The 19367-nt window shown below is 41.3% G+C and overlaps 2 protein-coding genes across 3 annotated transcripts; both read left to right on the plus strand.

Moving 5' to 3' along the window:
• Positions 1 to 76: 76 nt before the first annotated feature.
• On the plus strand, positions 77 to 13041 carry LOC142903540 (paired box protein Pax-6-like). The gene is made up of 9 exons (XM_076049230.1): positions 77 to 1610; positions 3522 to 3652; positions 4654 to 4869; positions 5256 to 5415; positions 6173 to 6319; positions 7595 to 7677; positions 8091 to 8278; positions 12789 to 12862; positions 12989 to 13041. Exons 1-9 carry the CDS (start codon positions 1598 to 1600, stop codon positions 13039 to 13041), a joined length of 1065 nt encoding a protein of 354 aa, XP_075905345.1. The 5' UTR covers positions 77 to 1597.
• Positions 12281 to 19260, plus strand: LOC142903535 (NACHT, LRR and PYD domains-containing protein 12-like). 2 transcript variants are annotated; one of them, XM_076049220.1, is made up of 10 exons: positions 12281 to 12442; positions 12800 to 12862; positions 12989 to 13112; positions 13315 to 15073; positions 15928 to 16086; positions 16486 to 16659; positions 16942 to 17115; positions 17445 to 17618; positions 17965 to 18138; positions 18501 to 19260. In XM_076049220.1, coding segments are annotated over exons 3-10 (2625 nt in total). In that variant the 5' UTR covers positions 12281 to 12442; positions 12800 to 12862; positions 12989 to 13111; the 3' UTR covers positions 18511 to 19260. The 2 variants fall into 2 exon arrangements, 1 of the variants encoding a protein (XP_075905335.1); XR_012929262.1 differs by lacking the exons at positions 17445 to 17618; positions 18501 to 19260 and having other exon boundaries at positions 16486 to 17115; positions 17965 to 18071.
• Positions 19261 to 19367: the final 107 nt, after the last annotated feature.

Here is a 19367-nt window from a genome sequence, read left to right on the forward strand (position 1 = left end):
CAGTGGACAGTGTTGAACAGCTCGCTTCAGTCATCTGCGTTATTGTTGCTGTTCTTTGTGTTCAGAAACAGAACCTTTTAGAACCCTTCAGAACCCATCCACTGGATAAACACGGCGTGCTACGCGACAGCGACTGACTGACAGCGATCGCTTCCTTCATTGTACTGCAGTATTTCTTCAATGCTTGGTCCAGCTACCGGGTCGTCAAACTGTCCAGAACATTAACTCAACCAGTCAGTACCGACATCCAGTGTGCCTGAGCTCAAACTGGTGGCTGCTTTTACCACTTTTACAACCTTGACACTTGTTGGTTCAGCACGTGCACCTCCGAGGACCCTGTGTGCTTTTCCACAGGCTGGAGCCGAGTTGGAGCCGAGTTGGTGCATCACTGTGAAACGGAACCACATCCACCAAACATGGCGTACACAAACTCGCTCCTTTCAAGGTCCAATGTGGAATATTTAGAGGTTTGGAAGAAGAAACAGCGACATCAAGTGGTCACATTTCTGATTGCAGCGTCTTTCACTCTCCCTCCCTCGCCTGAACTTGCCAGTGAACTACGGTGGCCTGCACACCCAAACCAGGATACCAGGTCCACCTTCTTCTTCTTCTTCTTGGTGGGTTTATTTCAGGGCGCCCCCTGGCGTTCAGCCCTAAATACCAAACGCTATGCTGTCATTGCAGCTGGATTGTCCACACCAGGCTTCCTTAGAAACATGCTGGAACAAGATGGCATCTAACTGGGAGCACTGGGACCCTGATTGATCTGTGAAGATTCTCATAGATATATGAGTGGAGGGAAACCACATAACTGTTATTGTATGATTACACACTTTCATTATTTCATTTATGGGCAGCATATTAGGTTTTTACCAATATGAAAATACAGTTTGTCACGCTCCAACATTGGGCTAAAACTAACTCTCTAAAAGTGCAGTGTGTAGGGAAACCATCACAAGCCACATGCAACCACAAACATACAGTATAGTCACACACACACATACAGTACCACCCAGAACATTAGAATCTCCTGAAAAGGTTGTTGTATTTGCCCATGTGTGAACTCTTCTGAGCCGACCCAAGACAGACTTTTTAAAGGCTCAGGACCCTTTTGCAGGTGTTTCGGATTCCTTGGACCCTTTGAAGCTACAAAACTGAAGCTTTTCACAGTATTCTAATTTTCTGAGTTTGTGGGTTTGTGGTTTTAATAAGCTGAAAATCTTAATCAGCAAAGTTACAACAAGGAACTGCTTGAGATGTCAATTTGCGTGTAATGGCTCAATCAAATTTGTTGCTTTCATCTCTTATGTTAAATTGCCAAAATAAAACAACTTTTACTTGATATTCTAATTTTTGGGGTAGAACCTGTGTAGTCACACACATTGCTGCTACAACAGATGACAAAAGGAAAGTGGAATCAACTGTCGCTCGCTCGTAGCCCTCCCTGTTTGCTTTCTCTCCCTTATTTGCATCTTCCTCCCTTCCATGACAGTAGATCCATCCCAGCAGGTCTTCCAGGCAGGAGAAGCTAACTGGAAAACACAATAGCAGAAAAGCTGAGAGACCGAATCAACCTGAAGCAACATTTCCATACAGCATGCCACCAAAAGGTAAGTCTCTTTCTCTCCTTCTCTGTCTCGGTGTCTCGTCCTCTTCATTATATCAATGCATTTTATTATTTCCGATCTCAACCACTCCATGAATTATTGGACTAAAAACCTTTAATTTTCTTATTTTCAAACGACAGACAAAAAGATTTGGCAGCCTTGGAAACTCAACAGAGTCACAGTCAATTCAAAAGCTTGTGCATCTTTTGCTGGTTTAGATTTTAGGATGATTTTTGACAGAACTTATCCAAACAATGTTTACTTTTAAAAACAACTTACATATTCAATAATTTGGCACTTTAATATACTAAAAATGTAATGTAAAAATAAAACATTTAAATAAATCAAAAATAAATAAACAGATAAATCTAAAAATAAAATAATTTATTCCCCTTAAAAACTCAAATTGCATTTTTTTCAATTCATGAATGTAAGGAGACTTGGTGGTGGTCAATTCTGATGTCAGCATTTTTAAATCCACTCACTGGGAAAACACAGAGAATCGTCTCATTGCCTTGATGATATTTCCTTGATGTCAAGTCAACGAGTAAATTAATTAATGGATGATATTAAGAAAAATTGAATGAATGACTTTAAATAATAATAATAATAATAATAATAATAATAATAATAATAATAATAATAATAATAATAATAATATCAGATCAAAATGCAGATTTAACTAACAAAAGCTCCAGAAATGATGAGTGACTGTGGGAGACTGAGTGAACTTTTGTTCCTGTTTCTATTCCAAAAAGATTTAAATACAAGTCAAAAAAAATAAATAAATAATGTGTTTATTAAAGAAAATAATAGTACAACAGTTTTTTTCCTGAGTTTTTGTGTTTGTTTTTGGCTAAATGAAGGTGGCAGGGCTCAAATCAACAATGGAATTCATGCACATCAACGCACTACTGCTTCCCAACAAGTACTTTGCATTGTGCTATAATGATGATTTCCTTTTCACGTTTGCGCATGTTAAAAACACTTTGAGAACAATATTTTGAGGACAACACATCAACTCCACACTGAGTTCAGACAAAACCTCTGAAGCTATGAAGCCGATCTGCTCCTCCTCTCCTTCTTCTTCTTCTAATGGGTTGTCTCTTTTGGTTTGGTTTTTGATTTTGTGTTGTTGTTCACCATTTTATTTTTTTTAGTTCATTTAATTCTTTGTTTTAATCATTTATTTATGTTAGGAAAGGTGTATAAGTTTTTAGCCTGTATTTTGTAAATAAATGTGATTGTAAAAATCAAAATCTTCTTCTTCTTCTTCTTCTTCTTCTTCTTCTTCTTTGTCTCTCTGGTTTTGTTGTGACAAGAGAAGAAGAATGTGTGCGGGTGTCCATCATAATTACTCTGTATTAGTGTGATGCTGCATTAGTAGAGCAGATACAGTAGAGATTTGCTTTCAGGCACAATGGTAGACAATGTGGTCACAGCATGCTAACACATGGCTGCTGCTGTGAAAAAGTTTGTCAGCTAATTTGTTAAAGCTGGATTTGCTACTATAGCATAGATATTATTTTACAATATTATTTCTTATTTATTAATTATTTATTTGTCTTGTAAAACTTGATAAGAAAGCTATTATTTTTTATAGGCAGATTTGTCTAAGACAGAGGAGACATTATTTATTTCAGTATTTCATTTCAGAGATTTTAAAGTTATTTTTGCACCTTTGAAACTCCTCAAAAATATGTTTTTATTTTTAGGTATATCAAAACATGTTGAGTCGCTTCTGAGAAACATGAATTTGTGTCTTTGGTTGTAGATAGTATAGAACAATTTCATATCCATAGAGAGGAGGCACAATTTAAATTAATTTCTCAATTTGAGAAGCATTTGAGTTTCCTGTACTCATAAATATTGTTATTTTATACACTTGTTGTGTTTCTGCTTGCATTTGTGGAGGCCATAGTGGAGTTAACCAGCTGGGAGGTTTGTTTGTGAATGGGAGACCTCTGCCTGATTCCACAAGACAGAAGATTGTGGAATTAGCACACAGTGGAGCTCGACCATGCGACATATCCAGAATACTCCAGGTAAATTATTTTCAAACATATATGTACATACACACACACACACACACACACACACACACACACACACACACACACACACACACATACAGTACTACCCAGAAAATTTGAATATCCTGAAAAGGTTGCTGTATTTCTGCAATTCAACTTAAAAGGTGAATTTGACATATTATATAAAGGAATAATATGCAAATCAATATATTTCAAGTTTTTATTTCTTTGGATTTTGCTGATCAGGTCTTGCAGTTTAAAAAAAAAAAACCTCGAATTTTACAATAATTTTCTGAGTTTGTGGGTTTGTGGTTTTAATAAGCTGAAAATCTTAATCAGCAAAGTTACAACAAGGAACTGCTTGAGATGTCAGCTTGCGTGTAATGGCTCAATAAAATTTGTTGGTTTCCTCTTTTATGTTAAATTGCCAAAATAAAACAACTTTTACTTGATATTCTAATTTTTCGGGTAGTACCTTTATATGACTTTCCTTCACTGGTGGCCAGGCTCTCTCCTAGGGATAGAGTGAGAAGGTACAGTAGGTCCTCCCTGAGGAGCTTGCAGTAGAGCTGCTGCTCCTCTGCATCCAGGGGAAGCAGTTGATGTGGCTCTGGAGCCTGGTCAGGATGCCTCCTGGAAGCCTTCCTCAGGAGGCGTTTCAGACATGACCAACCAGGAGGCCACGGATAGGACCCAACTGCACAGGAGGAGATAAAACAAAGAGAGAGAGAGAGGGAGACAGAGAGAGACAGAGAGAGAGAGAGAGACAGAGACAGAGAGAGAGAGAGACTAAACTCCAAACCTGAGAGCCTAAATTATTGTTGTATAACTGGACAACAAAGTGATGACTAAATGGTGACTTTTGTAAACCAAGCCTTTGTTTTCAAAGAAAACCCCAAAGAGAAGCTTTCTTCTATCTTAGCATTGTTATTATATTTGATTCACTTTACCTGCAAGAAAACAATTTTTTCCCCCCAACATTTTGCGTCATTTATTTACTGTTGTAACTGCAGGTGTCCAACGGCTGTGTAAGTAAGATCCTGGGCAGGTACTATGAGACGGGCTTGATATGTCCTCGGGCCATTGGTGGAAGCAAACCTCGGGTGGCTACAGCAGAAGTGGTGGGGAAGATCACGCAGTACAAGAGAGAGTGCCCCTCCATTTTTGCCTGGGAGATCCGAGACCTCCTCTTTTCAGAGAAGATCTGCACCAATGACAATATTCCAAGCGTAAGATGCTTTAGTTGGCCACACCCATCAATTATAGTAACTAAGATAAGACATTATTATATCTATATTTTTACTGTACTAATATGTCAATATAGTAACTTTGTTTTCATTTTACAGAATAAAAATCATTTTTCCAGATTTTTAAAAATCAAGTTATGGTTTTAATAATTCACGTTTCAAATGTTGTCTTTTTTACACAACATCATCAACATCAGCACAACAAAACCAATCAACTGCTAGGTTGAAAATATGATATCTTGATTTTATAATGGAATGATTCATCAATTGGCTGTTTGTTTGTTTTTTAGGGAGGAGGGATTCTGGTTGCCATAGATTCAACATCTTCCTAATATATTTTATTTGACTGTTACTGTACCTATTACCAGGTTTCATCAATTAATCGTGTCCTGAGGAACTTGTCTCACGATAAACAGCAAAGCAGTTCAGTTCCAGCTTTGGACATATTTGACAATTTCAAAATGCTCAACAACCAAAGCATGTGGGTCAGCTGTGCAGGGGGCCACTCTGGGAAGCTCCTGACTACTGGTGAGACACTCGGGACAAATGTCCTGATTAATTTTCTTTATAATGATGTTGAGCTTAGCGGGAGGCCACACGTCACAATAAAAAGTAAACAAACAAACAAAAACGAAACAATCGCCTCCTGTAATAAAACAATGTTTATGGTTTATGGTCACATACAGACGGCAACTAGATGCAAGACATCTACAGTAGCCAATAGCATTTGAGTTGAAAGTTGGGGTGGAATATTCCAAAGTCATCTGGCTAACCAGCAGTGATGTCCCACCAGTGTTTGTCTCTGTGTGGTTTCTCATCTGGTGACCTTGACACGGAGCTGTGACAATATTCCCAAAAAGCATCAAGTACTCACAGATATTTCACTGTCCCACAACTGGGACAATGTTTGGAAACCTGATATCCTGGAATTCAGCCAATCAGGATATGATCTTCTGATATCCTGTCTGAGTAGTGCCTTTACTCAGCTGTACTGCCTTTACTCAGCTGCTGCCTACACTGCAGTTTCCTCAGAAGCCAGATACTACATCACACTTGGCATATAATAATGCCAGCATTATATGGAACAAATACACTGTTATTCACACACAAATCACAGTGTTATTACACATTCACGTAACCGATTCTATATCCATGTTTTATAAAAATCAGTTTTTTTTAAATGGCAACATTATTTTCAGCGCATAGATTGATGTAGAAGCTTGTGACTAACTCACATTTCAGTGTAATAACATCATGATCATTTTCTTTCTTCTCCTGGTTGCAGAGTTTTCACAGCCGGTCAGAGTGGAGAACAACACACCTGCCTCCTCAACCAATCAGGACGAGGCAGAGTTGAGGTTCCAGCTGAAGAAGAAACTGCAGAGAAACAGAACATCGTTCACTCAGGAGCAGATCGCTGTGCTGGAGAAAGGTAACTGCCTGTGTTATTCATACATGATGCTGCTCAGTGGCTCTAGCACTGCTGCCGTTGGCCATGATTGATGGCTGAAGCGAATGAAGTGATGATTGCCACAAGTTCCCTCTTTTTTATTTTTGATTGGCCATCCTGATTGGCAGTGCTGGGAACGTTGACTTTCTACATAAACTCAAGTTCAAAGGTCAGTTCACAAAATTCTTAAAGAACTACAGTAGTTCTGTTCATAGTTGACGATTCAAACGTGGCCGAGTTCATGAGTCATTCATTCATTATCGTAGAAGTATTATCTTTCAAAATGAGTGCCGTAGAATATTTTTCACCGTGATCTAGTTTTATAGTTTTAACACTGACACTATCAGCGGCAGATTTCATGTTTGTTGACAATGTTGAGTCCATATCAATGAATATGATGGAGGTTTGTATTATTTCCCCACTGTTGGTTCAACACTTTGCTGCCGCCCATTCGGTCCACACTCACTAACTCACTAACTAAACACGTTGCGTGACAATATGGTAAATACTGATAGTGATGCTGTCTGATTGGAGCTTTGGAAAAGTACATTGTGTGCTGCAGTTATTACGGTTACACACTCAATGTTATGACATCTGTCGAGATGTTTGGAACGTCCGGCATGCAGCAGCTCAAGAGCGCCTGCTGGTTTCATAGCGTTTCAATTGATATTTATGGAGATTGAGATGTTCATTGATTATCATGTTATTACTATTATTTATTTACTTATTGAATTATTTGTTGATGCTTTGATAAACATGGTGATGACGTCTGAGTTGACTCTAGGTGGCAGTGTAGAGAAAAGTTTTGTCATCCGTCAGTAAATGTGATGAAGAAGATAAAGAAATTTCATCTCTGTAGGATATGATATAGTATTGTACACAGTGTAGTATAATATTGTGGAAACACTTTTGTGCTATTTCATTTTTGTCTCTTTCATTTCATTGCTTTTAATGTTGTTATTGTTTTTTGCTTCATGGTTTTTATTACTTCTATTTTCTAAACTATTTCTAAGCTCTTTATTCTCCTCTGGGTGGTTGTTAAGGGCTGTATAAATAAAACACATTTGCCTTTTACACATAGATCATTGCATTTACATGATGACACAATATCAATTGAATCATTGTCAATTTATGACTGGAGACGAACTGTCGACTGACTTTGTTGCTGCGACTCTCGCACCGTTCCTCTGCCCGCAGACTCTCTGTCATTCCGTTGATCTTCATTCAGAATTCTCCTGCATCCTTGTTTCATTGCAGAATTTGATAGGACTCATTATCCAGATGTGTTTGCCAGAGAGCGTCTTGCCTATAAGATCAGCCTGCCAGAGGCAAGAATCCAGGTGAGTGACATCACTGCCAGTCTGTCTTGTTGGCCATTAACAATCTGATCAACTGTTTTAAATCAAACCATTATTACCATACCATACTAGTGTATGCAATAATGATAATAACAATAATAAGCACAAGCAAACCGTAGACAGTCATAGTTATGACCAATGAGCCGTTATTGTTTTGTTGCTCTTTTAATAACAATAACCAATGTTATTTTTTCCATGTTTATTTTTCAAAGCCGAGTTTCTCTAAACTAATTTTCTTCTACTATTCCACACCTGATCTCACGAGATGCTGAATCAGTGAAAGTCCAATGAAAGCAGCCAATAATCCACTTCCTGGGAACGGCTGCATCTGCATTGTATGAAGAAAAAAAACACTCCAAACCATCTCGAGTCCTTCTTCCCTTTCTGGCCCGCAGGTCTGGTTCTCCAACAGACGAGCAAAGTGGAGAAGAGAGGAGAAACTGAGAAACCACTGTCAACACATGTGCACCTCTTCAAACTGTATTCCCATCAGCAGCAGCTACAGCACCAGCAGCCAGCAGTACTTACCACAGCCCACTGCACCTGGTAGTACTACTACTAGTGTTTGTGTGTGTGTGTGTGTGTAAATCAGGGAGCTACAGTTTTTGGAAATTTGAGGGCTTAAACAAATTATTTGTTAATAATTAATAATAATATTAATTAAAATAATAATAATTATTATTATTATAAGGTTAGTAATAATAATAATAATAATAATAATAATAATAATAATAATAATAATGATAATAATAATAATGATAATACATTTTTGATCTGTAATCATTTTGTTAGCAATACTTGATGAAATACAGTGTACACTCAGGAATATACAGTATATCCTGCCTTCTCTCACCACAGTCACCATCACAAGTGTTCTTGATACATACTATAGTGCCATTAGCTGCCATTATACTTGCATAGAGGCAAGTCATTGTAGGCACCTTCCACCTTCTTCTCATTACTTTGACAAACCTTCACTCACTGTGCTGCTCTTCCTTCTCATGTGACGGATATTTCATGATGACAGTTTTGTCTTTTTCCAAGGTCTAGTTTCCCCTGGAGAGTCACTTTCTCTCCAGGTCCCAGGAGGCAACACTGACATGACCTACTGCTGGTCTTGCCTGCAGTGATCTGCAGTGATGCAGGCTACTGTTAAGACAAAACTCTACTGGACGCCACATCCTTCTTTGTCCCGAGTTCCTTGTCTTCTATTTAATGAAAAACTGCAATCAAGTTTAGAAATGGCTGCTAGTTTTGTGATTGAAGTTATTTAGACCAAACCTGACGTGATAAAGATGATGGACAGTGCTACTGAGTGATACAATTTAAATATTGAAACAAAAGAAGTGCAGGTTCTCCTGAGGTTAAAAGAGCCAACGTGGAAGTTTATGCACAATAGATCTATTTAAGTCATGTAAGCGGTCGCTGTCATATTTCTGCGAGTGTGAGGATGGTGAACTGCACTGTTTCAGTTTTTAGTTGACTGTTACTGATGTGCTTCTGTTATTATTAAGATATAATTGGACAAAACAGAAATTATGGCTTATTTGACTTTTTTTTTTTAATTTTAGTAAGCAATCGGCCCAAATTAGAAAATATTCTACCAGTTTGTAAATCAGTTAAGTGATTCTATCTCACTCCATCTTTATACTAAATTGATGGTTTCAATGTAATGTAATGCGATGTAAAGCGTGTCTTTTTTGCACTTGTTGAATATGTTTCATATGGTAAAATAAAAAAAAGCATAGATTTACATTCATTTCTTGTAAAATGAAATGCTGATGTATACAGTCGACGGAGGCTTGATGGATTTTTTTTTGTAAAGTTTTTTGCAAAAGTACGCACACAATTAAACTTTCCTGGACGTTCAAAAGAGTTGAATCCATCGACAAAAAATGTGATGGAAATTATTCATCAACAATCCTTTGGTCCCTGATTGAGATGGGACTGAGCTATAAATAGATCTGTGATGTAAATGCTGTGATAAAATATATGTTGTGATTTTGTTGACGAGACGCAAATGTGCGTTGACACGCAGAGCACAGTGAAGGTCAAGGTGGCTCAGCTCGCTGCTGTCTCGTCCTCATAATGCAGAAGGAAAGACTGAAAGTTCAGCCATTTTTAATAAAAAAACAAAAAAACAATGTTTTGTAAGTTAAATGGAAAATGATATAGTTATAGTTCAAGCTATTTACACAAGGGGGGGGGGCTTTTTTGTCAAATATGTGCAACATTTTCAGAGCATAAAATTAACACACAGTGTACAAAAGATAAGAAAAGGTACAAAAAAGTCCAAAAGTCCTACATTTTAAAGCATTTTATTTATTTGTTTCCGATTTATTTGATGTTATATTCCAAGTGTGAAGCCGTGGTTCTTGACTAGAAAAAGCTGGTTTGCCTTCTCCAGCTCGGTGGACAGTCCCTGCCTCTCGTGGAGACGTTCAAGTATCTCGGGCTCTTGTTCACGAGGGACGTGAAAGTAAACAGCTGGATCAGTGTGGTGGATCAGAGTGGTGGATCAGTGTGGCTTCTGCAGTGATGCAGTGGTTGCATCGATCTATCGCGGTGAAGAAGGAGCTGAGCTGAAAAGGCAAAATTCTTGACTTACTGGTCCATCTTTCCTACGTTCCCTGACTCATGTATGGTCATGAGAACCTATAAATTGTGTTCACCATATTGATGAAGCTTTGAATAACTGGAATTGGCATAAAGGCTCAAAATCAAACTTAATGGTTCTGTTTATTTTCGTCTGTCGTTCCTGCATGTGCAGGTGAAGGTTTGCAGCAAGATGTGCATCATAAGAAGAGCCGAGATAATTACAACTGCCTTTCTGGCTCATTAAAGACAGAAAAACACCGCCTCCCAACACACACACACACACACACACACACACACACACACACACACACACACACACATTCAAGATCAAAGAGCTGTTATTAATTAATAGAGAAAATGAAACCATCATACAGAATAATAGCAACCAATTCACGTGTCAGTCAAACAGAATCATGGATTCACACATTAGCTCAGTTCTGATCAGCCCATCTGGCTCTAAACAGGATGGCTGAGTGGTTGAACACAAACCAACAGACAGAGTAAATAAATAACATCTGTTCATGGGATGGTGTTGATAAATCAGAACAATCAAAAAAAACAAAAACAAACACCTGCCAACTTGTTACCTGTCAACCAATTACTGTCAAGCTGCTGGAAGCCTAAAGTTGGACTATTATTATAATTATATTTTACATCATAGTCTATTGTTATTGCTATTGTTAATAAAGTCTAATTGAACTATGCAATCAGATAATGATAGGTGCTTGTGCGTCATGTGACACGGCTTGTGCCCGATCATTGGAAAACATGCACTGACAGAAATGCGATGAACTTAGAGAGAGTTGAGGATGGATGGCATCACCAATGACCTCTGAAGAACACACAGGTCTGCGTGAACTACAAGATGAGTTAACTGTGATGTTGTTGGTTGTGGTTGTGGTTCATGTTTAGGGCACTGTGTGTTTTTCCTTTTCCTCAAAGCATTAAATCTGATGTCAATCAAGTGAATCGGGGGTGGACTTGTGTCTGCTTCATTCATACAGGAAGAAACCCTTCTCCAATGTCCTCTTTTCAAAGTATTGTGTTCTACTTAATACTTGGAAATCTGTTGAAAGTTTTGTAGCCAATATTTGCTGGAATCTCTCGTTAGAAAATACATTGTCAGCTTTGGCTGAGGCTGCTCGAACCCAGGGAGGTGTTTAGGGCCTGTCCCACCGGGACGAGACCCAGAGGAAGACCCAGGACCCTTTGGAGGGACAGTGTCTTTCGGCTGGCCTGGGAACACCTCAGGATCCCCTCAGTAGACCTGGCAGAAGATTCCAGGAAGAGGGAAGTCTGGGGACCTTCCTAAGACTGGGACTCAGCCTCACAGAAGAGGACACTGGCTGACTGAGTGAGCTGGGACCCTACCAGGACCAGAGGAAGACCAGGGCCAGGAGAAGACCAGGACCAGAGGAAGACCAGGACCAGTAGAGGACCAGGTCATTGGTCTCAGAGGCAACAACAGGTTCAGCACTTTGTGATGTTGAATGATACCATGATGTTTAGATGCTCTTCCTTCCGCACCATTGAAAAATTATCTATATTCCTTATTTTATTTTAATGTTACTAAACATTTTTTGTGGTGATGTTTGATGCCAGTTGTCAGAGGCAGTCACAGACACAACACATCCTCAGTGACACAGTGAATCCTGGTTGTGTCTCTGGAGCCACTGACGCCCTCAGCTAGTTCGCCGAGGACGATGGCGCCCTCAGGTGGACACTGGGAGTAAGTGCAGCCTGACCTTTGGTTCTGACACGTGACGGTGAATTCCAGGAAATGAGCAGAGCAGCACAGGAGTGGTGAGAGGAGCTACAGCAAGCAGTCGGTGCAGACACGAGACTCACATCAGGAACGTGTCGGACAACGTCTGATAAATCCGCGCATGCGCATTCCACTTCCGCATCAACTGCGCCTGCGCGACTCACTTCGAGCAGGTATTCAGACAAGTTGCGTCGGGTTGCGACAAGCAGCAGCAACAGCCGGAAGAGAAAGTAACGGTGCTTTCTGTTCCACTCCATTTTGATGCAGCAGCAGCAGAAACAGTGAGAGGAGCAACAAGAAACACATTGAAATCTGATCTTTTTTCTTATTTATTCACTAAAAAAAAAAAAAAAAAAAAACACTTGACAGACCCTCTAAAGGTAAGTACCTCCAAACACTGACAAAACAATAACGGGGACATGGAAAGATAGCAAAGTCATTAAATAAATAGCACCTCCTTTATTCTGTTTGGTCAAAGTCAGATACATATCATCATTATATTGTTTTTGTCTTCCTCTCGTCCAAGTACCTTTAACCAACTCAAATGATTAGTGAAATGCTGTTGCATATTATTATATACACATTTGTCAGCTTTGGGCCAAAATACTGCTTTTTCTGTGATAAAAAAAACAAAAAAAACAACTTAAACTGAAGAGACTCAGTACAGAAGAGTCACATAAACACTCTTGGCCCTGCCCACATCCGCTCTGACTCGCTGTGTGATTTGCAGGAAGTGGGCAGTGGAACAGGATTGGTGGGAGGTGCTGCAGCAATCAGTAGCAGAAACAGTGAGAGGAGCAGCACGTGAGTCCTGACTGAATGACATTAAGTCTGACGTCGACTTCTGTCTGATTTTTTTCTCTTCTCTCCATCCCAAGTGGAACTCGGAGTGTTCTGAGCTCACTGTCTCACTTCCTGTTTGTCCTCCAGGTCAGCAGATGAGGAAGGAGCAGCAGAGTCTACAGTGTGTCTCTGAAGAGTGATGGGTCCAAAGGTGAACCTCTGATCTTCAGCAAAGACCCAGGAACTGCCAGTCACACCAAGAGTGATCACAGTAAGACTGTCCACCTGCACCTCCTTCACTTCTCCCTCCTTAGAGGGAGGACCTCCAGTGAGGAGATTCACTGAGGGACATTTAGAGCAAAAAGTCAGACAGGTGCAGCAGCTTCATCAAAGCAGCTGAAAAGTTGTGAACAGAAAATGATGCTCACACTGTTACACTGATGTCTTCTTCTCCAACCTTTTCTCTGCTTCAGTGGCTTATTGTCTGCAGGAGCTTCTCCAGCAGCAGAAGATCAGTCTGGAGAGGAGATGTGAACGTGTGACTGAAGGTGAAGAAGCAGGAAGTCAAACCCTCCTCAACAGCATCTACACTGAGGTCTACATCACTGAGGGACTGAGTGAGGACGTCAACACACACCATGAGGTCAGGCAGGAGAGCCTCCAGGACCGTCCAATCAGGTGCAGCCAGATCTTTGAAGCCTCACCTGAGCAGCAGGGACTCAGAGTCAGAATGGTGCTGACCAACGGTGTCGCTGGGGTTGGAAAAACCTTCTCAGTGCAGAAGTTCACTCTGGACTGGGCCCAGGGCCTGGAGAACCAGGACCTTCATCTGGTGCTTCCTCTCTCATTCAGGGAGCTCAACTTGGTCAAAGAACAGCACTACAGTCTTCTGGAGCTGCTCCATGTTTTCCATCCAACGTTAGAGAAGCTCACAGCAGAGCAGCTGCATGTCTGCAAACTTCTCTTCATCTTGGACGGCCTGGATGAAAGCAGACTGGCTCTGGACTTTGAGAAGAACCAGGAGGTGACTGACGTCACTCAGAAGAAGTCAGTCAGCATCCTGCTAACAAACCTGATCAGAGGAGATCTGCTTCCCTCGGCTCTGCTGTGGATAACTTCCAGACCTGCAACAGCCAATCAGATCCCTCGGTCATGTGTGGACAGGCTGACAGAAGTACGAGGCTTCACCGATGACCAGAAGGAGGAGTATTTCAGGAGGAGGTTCAGAGATAGAGGAGATGTGTCCAGCAGGATCATCTCCCACATCAAGGCCTCCAGGAGTCTCCACATCATGTGTGAGAGCCCGGTCTTCTGCTGGATCACTGCCACAGTTCTGGAGAGCATATTGAGCTCAGAGCAGAGAGGAGAGCTGCCCAAGACCCTGACTGACATGTACTCACACTTCCTGTTGGTCCAGACCAAGAGGAAGCAGCACAAGTATGGAGGAGGTCAACAGGAGCTGACGGAGGCTGACAGGGAGCTTCTTCTCAAGCTGGGCCAGCTGGCATTTGAACATCTGGAGAGTGGAAACATCATGTTCTACAGTGAAGACCTGGAGAAGTGTGGTCTCAGTGTGACTGACGCCTCTGTGTACTCTGGAGTTTGTACAGAGATCTTCAGAAGAGAGAGTGTGATCTTCCACAAAACCGTCTACTGCTTCATTCATCTAAGCATTCAGGAGTTTCTGGCTGCAGTCTACAGATTCCACTGTCACACCAACAGGAAGATGACAGAAGGTGGCCTTCCTGGAGAATCCTTGGATGAGTTTCTGAAGAAGATGTTGAAGAAATCCATGAAGAATCCAAACGGTCACCTGGACTTGTTTGTTCGCTTTCTCCATGGACTCAGTCTAGAATCCAACCAGAGACTCTTAGGAGGCCTGCTGGGTCTCACTGACAACCATCCAGGAACCTTACAGAAGGTCATCAACAATCTGAAGAACATGAAGACTGGTGATGTTTCTCCTGATAGAAGCATTAACATCTTCCACTGTCTGCTAGAGGTGAAGGATCAGTCAGTGTATCAGGAGATCCGAGAGATCCTGCAGTCAGAGAACAGATCAGAGAAGGAACTCTCGGAGATCCTGTGTTCAGCTCTGGCCTACATGCTGCAGATGTCAGAGGAGGTTCTGGAGGAGTTGGACCTGGAGAAGTACAAGACAACCACAGAGGGAAAACTAAGACTCATTCCAGCTGTGAGGAACTGCAGGAAGGCTGTGATACGTTTAGCAAGGTACATTAATAATCTATAGAGTGTGTGTGTGTGTGTGTGTGTGTGTGTGTGTGTGTGTGTGTGTGTGTGTGTGTGTGTGTGTGTGTGTGTGTGTGTGTGTGTGTGCTCTAAATCGGCAGCTGCTCCAGTCACAAGTTGGATCAACATCAGCAGGTCCACTTGTGGCTGAAGGTCTCCAAGAAAACAATGAGGGACACACTGAGTGGTGACTTTTAGCAGGAGGCTGTCAACACAGGGCTAACTCAGCTACTTTGTGTTAGATGGTGAGTGGAGTGAAGGTGCTCCACTGGAGTCCAGGATGGAGATGAAGATGTGACAGTGGCAGAATGAGGAGCTTTGATCAGTGTGAAGGATTCATGCAGACAGTCAATCAACACATTGAACACACAAACACATCGCATCCTTCCTTCATTTGGCAGCAGACAATAAAACAGCAGTTGGGTCAAAGATGCAGTGGAGTCCAAAGAGACGCCAGTGAAGGAACTCCGATCCAGTGGGGCTCCAACCTGCAGTGACTTTACACACAACTGAGCATCATGTTGAGTTGAAGCAGCAGATCAGAGCAACACTGTCAGTCACAACAGGACGTTTTGACACTCGTGTTGAGAGAATTTTTGAAGATTGAGACAATTTGAACCTTGTGATGATGATGATGATGACGATGATGATGGAAGCAGCTGATCAGCTGTTAATGAGCCTTGAATCAGAAAGTAGAAGGGTTAAGTTAGGGCAACTGGACTTGTTCTTGCGATCATTAAGATGTTTCACCTCCCATCCGAAAGGCTTCTTCAGTTGACAGTCAGCAGAGTCTCGCATGTTGACCATCACTTATCACTCTGCTCTCCTTGATGCAGTTTTCTCCCAGAGGTTCACTGTGAAGTGGTGTCTTCAGCTCTGTCCAGCCCCTCCCACCTCACACTGCTTGACCTGAGTACCACCATCCTGGATGATCCTGGAGTGAAGCAGCTCTGTGCTGGACTGCAGAGTCCAAACTGCAGACTGGAAGTTCTCAAGTAAGATCCTGGTTTCTACTGGTGGACAGTGTGTGTCAGCAGATGAACATCCAACACTGACTCACAACAGTGTGTCCAGTTGTTATGATTGTGTGTCAGCAAGTGGATGTTGTTGATATTTTCATGTCAACAATCTGCAGCCAGAAAAGACTTTTGATGGTGGAAGACAGTGTAGAAAAGGTCTCCAGTCACTTTGGAGCTCAATGGAAGTTGTTGATTGGTGATGAAGGTCACATGACTGAGCAGAAGATCCTCTGAACAAATATTAAAAGCAGATTAATGGTGCAGCCGTATTTCTTCATCTTGTCATCGGAATGTCTTTGACTGCTAATGTGGACTCTGATGACTGAAAACATTTACATTTACAAAATGGAAGCTAAATATTTTTTCTTTATTCAGGTTGGAGAACTGCAGGTTGTCAGAGCATAGCTGTGATTGGCTGCTCTCAGCTCTGAAGTCCAACCCCTCCCGCCTCAGAGAGCTGGACCTGGGTCAGAATGACCTGCATGATTCAGGAGTGCACCTGCTGAGTGGTTTTCTGCAGAGTCCAGAGTGTAAACTGGAGACTCTGAGGCAGGTTCGCTCTACAACTTCTACACTTGTCTTGGAAACTCAAATTGCAGACACTGGTTTGTTTTTAAAATGTATGAAACTGGGTTTGAAGGTAGTGTGTGTAAAATTCTGCCATCTAGTGGTCAGATTTCAAATTTCAGTGCTCATTCGCTTGCCCTCCTTGTCCCATTTTTTTCTTTTTTTTGTTGCAGAAGTCGACATTTCCATTTTTTTTTCAGAGTGATGACACCCTGGAAAGGCACCCCTTCATTATAAACTCTCCATACTTTTTTCTTTATTCAGGTTGAATTGGTGCAGGTTGTCAAAGATCAGCTGTGATTGGCTGGTCTCAGCTCTGAAGTCCAACCCCGCCCACCTCAGACACCTGGACCTTAGTCAGAACGACCTGCATGATTCAGGAGGGAAGCTGCTGAGTGGTTTTCTGCAGAGTCCAGACTGTAAACTGGAGACTCTGAGGTCAGTTCACCCTCTTCACTCACACTTCACAACGTCTATCTCTCTTGTTATTGTTGTCACGATTTTCACGGCACTTGTGCTGGAAGCTCAAATTGCAGACACTGGTTTGTTTTTAAAATGTATGAAACTGGGTTTGAAGGTACAGTGTGTGAAATTCTGCCAATTAGTGGTTATATTTCAGATTGCAGTGCTCATTTGTTTGCACTCCTTGTCCCATTTTTCCTTTTTTGTTGTTGAAGAAGTCGACATTTTAGTTTGATTTTCAGAGCGACGACACCCTGAAAAACACTCAATCATTGTGAACTCTAAATTATTTATTCTTTATTCAGGTTATATTGGTGCAGGTTGTCAAAGATCAGCTATGATTGGCTGGTCTCAGCTCTGAGGTCCAACCCCTCCCACCTCAGAGAGCTGGACCTGAGTAAGAACGAGCTGCAGGATTCAGGAGTGTACCTGCTGACTGGTTTTCTGCAGAGTCCAGACTGTAAACTGGAGACTCTGAGGTCAGTACTGGTTTGGAACCAGTGGATGATGGTTTCAGCACCAAACACAGTTTATCACACATGTTGAATAAACATTGGACTGAAGGTTTATTCATATCAAAATTACATCTAGAAAATACTTCATTCTGTTTATCTTTGAAGTAAAAAAGGTAATCAGTGGTCATGTGACCAAATGTAATTTAAAGACACATGGGTTTTGAGGATTTATTTTAAAGGTGACATTTTCTTTCTTTCTTTCTTTTTTTGCTGTTCCTGAAGTCGGCATTTTAGTTTTGATTTTCAGACTGATGACACCCTGGAAAACTCTCCATCATTATAAACTCTCCATCATTTGTTCATTTTTCAGATTGAGTTTATGCAGTTTGTCAGAGATCAGCTGTGATTGGTTGGTCCCAGCTCTGAAGTCCAACCCCTGCCACCTCAGAGAGCTGGAGCTGAGAGGGAACTATCTGCAGGAATCATCAGTGAAGCCACTGATGGATCTTGTCCACAGCAGAGACTATCAACTGGAGAGTGTGAGGTCAGTACTGGTTTGCAACCAGTGGATGATGGTTCCAGCACCAAACCCAGTTGATCCCACAGCAGAGGTCCAGTGTTCCCAGTCACAGTGTGAGAGGAGGATGGTGACATCCAGCTGCCCATCATTCATCCAACATCTGCTGCCAAAATGTTTATTATTATTATTCAGTTCATCTTCATCAGGCCTCAGTGTCAGTCCAACACTCCATGGTCACATCACCTTTATATGTTCCACACTTGTGACTGAGAGTCTGGTTCTTCTCAACAATCAGTCCATCATCTCCATCAACAGTCAACGTCTCTGTGATGATGTGTTCAAGGACTGTGAGTCGTGACTCCTGCTGTCTCTTCTTCTCTCTACAGTTGGGGGTGATGAGGGAGGATGGGAAGGAGAGTGAAGATGAGACCTCCATCTAGTGGTGGCTGACAGAACTACAACAAGTGGGGATGAGTGACACACCGAGGCTCCGCCCCTCCTCCACCTGCAAGCTGCACAAGCACACACACGTCAGTCCGGCTCCAAGTCCACACACTATTATTCACGGCAGGAACATCTGAGCATGAAGGTTTCACACATCAGCAACACACTAATCTGCTCTCATTTCAGTTGAGTTCTCCATCCAACTCAACCTGATTTCTCATGTGAAGCACAAAGATGAATTTGTAAAGTCTGCCAGCGTTGTGAAGGTTGTGTACAGTTTTATTTTTGGGGTGAAAATTTTATTATTATTTAGTGAGACGTTGGAACTCAAATGATTATTGAATTATAAAAAAGAAAAAAGTTTCTCTCAAAATAATTCATGTTTTTTTATCCTTGCGAGATGTTTCTGTGGAGATATAAGAAGCACGTTAAGGAATCGGAAGGAAGCCCAGGTCATTTATTTCGCTCCTCTCCTTCTCAGGCGTTTTCTGACGAGACGTTTGTTCATTTGTCTGATTTTTCTCTGACTTATGTAACATTGTTTTTTTTTTTTCTCATATTGCTAGCAAAAAAGAACAGTGTTACGTTATCAACCCAATTCAGTCACTAGCAAAAGATATTCACTCATTCTCTTTCAGTTTTTAAAACTGACCTCCAACATTGTTTCAAGCATTCTGAAAATAAAGAACCATCACAACCGCTGACCTATGTAAGCTTGATGTCAACTGATGGTTCTGCTGTTTTAAGACTTTGATTATACATCTTCGTAAGTCTTTTAATGGGGATTCTCCATATGAAAGTAACTTGGA

The sequence above is a fragment of the Nelusetta ayraudi genome, unplaced genomic scaffold, assembly GCF_046127955.1.
Source record: "Nelusetta ayraudi isolate G7.1 ecotype Tasmania unplaced genomic scaffold, CSIRO-AGI_Nayr_v1 ptg000111l, whole genome shotgun sequence".
Lineage (NCBI taxonomy): Eukaryota > Metazoa > Chordata > Actinopteri > Tetraodontiformes > Monacanthidae > Nelusetta > Nelusetta ayraudi.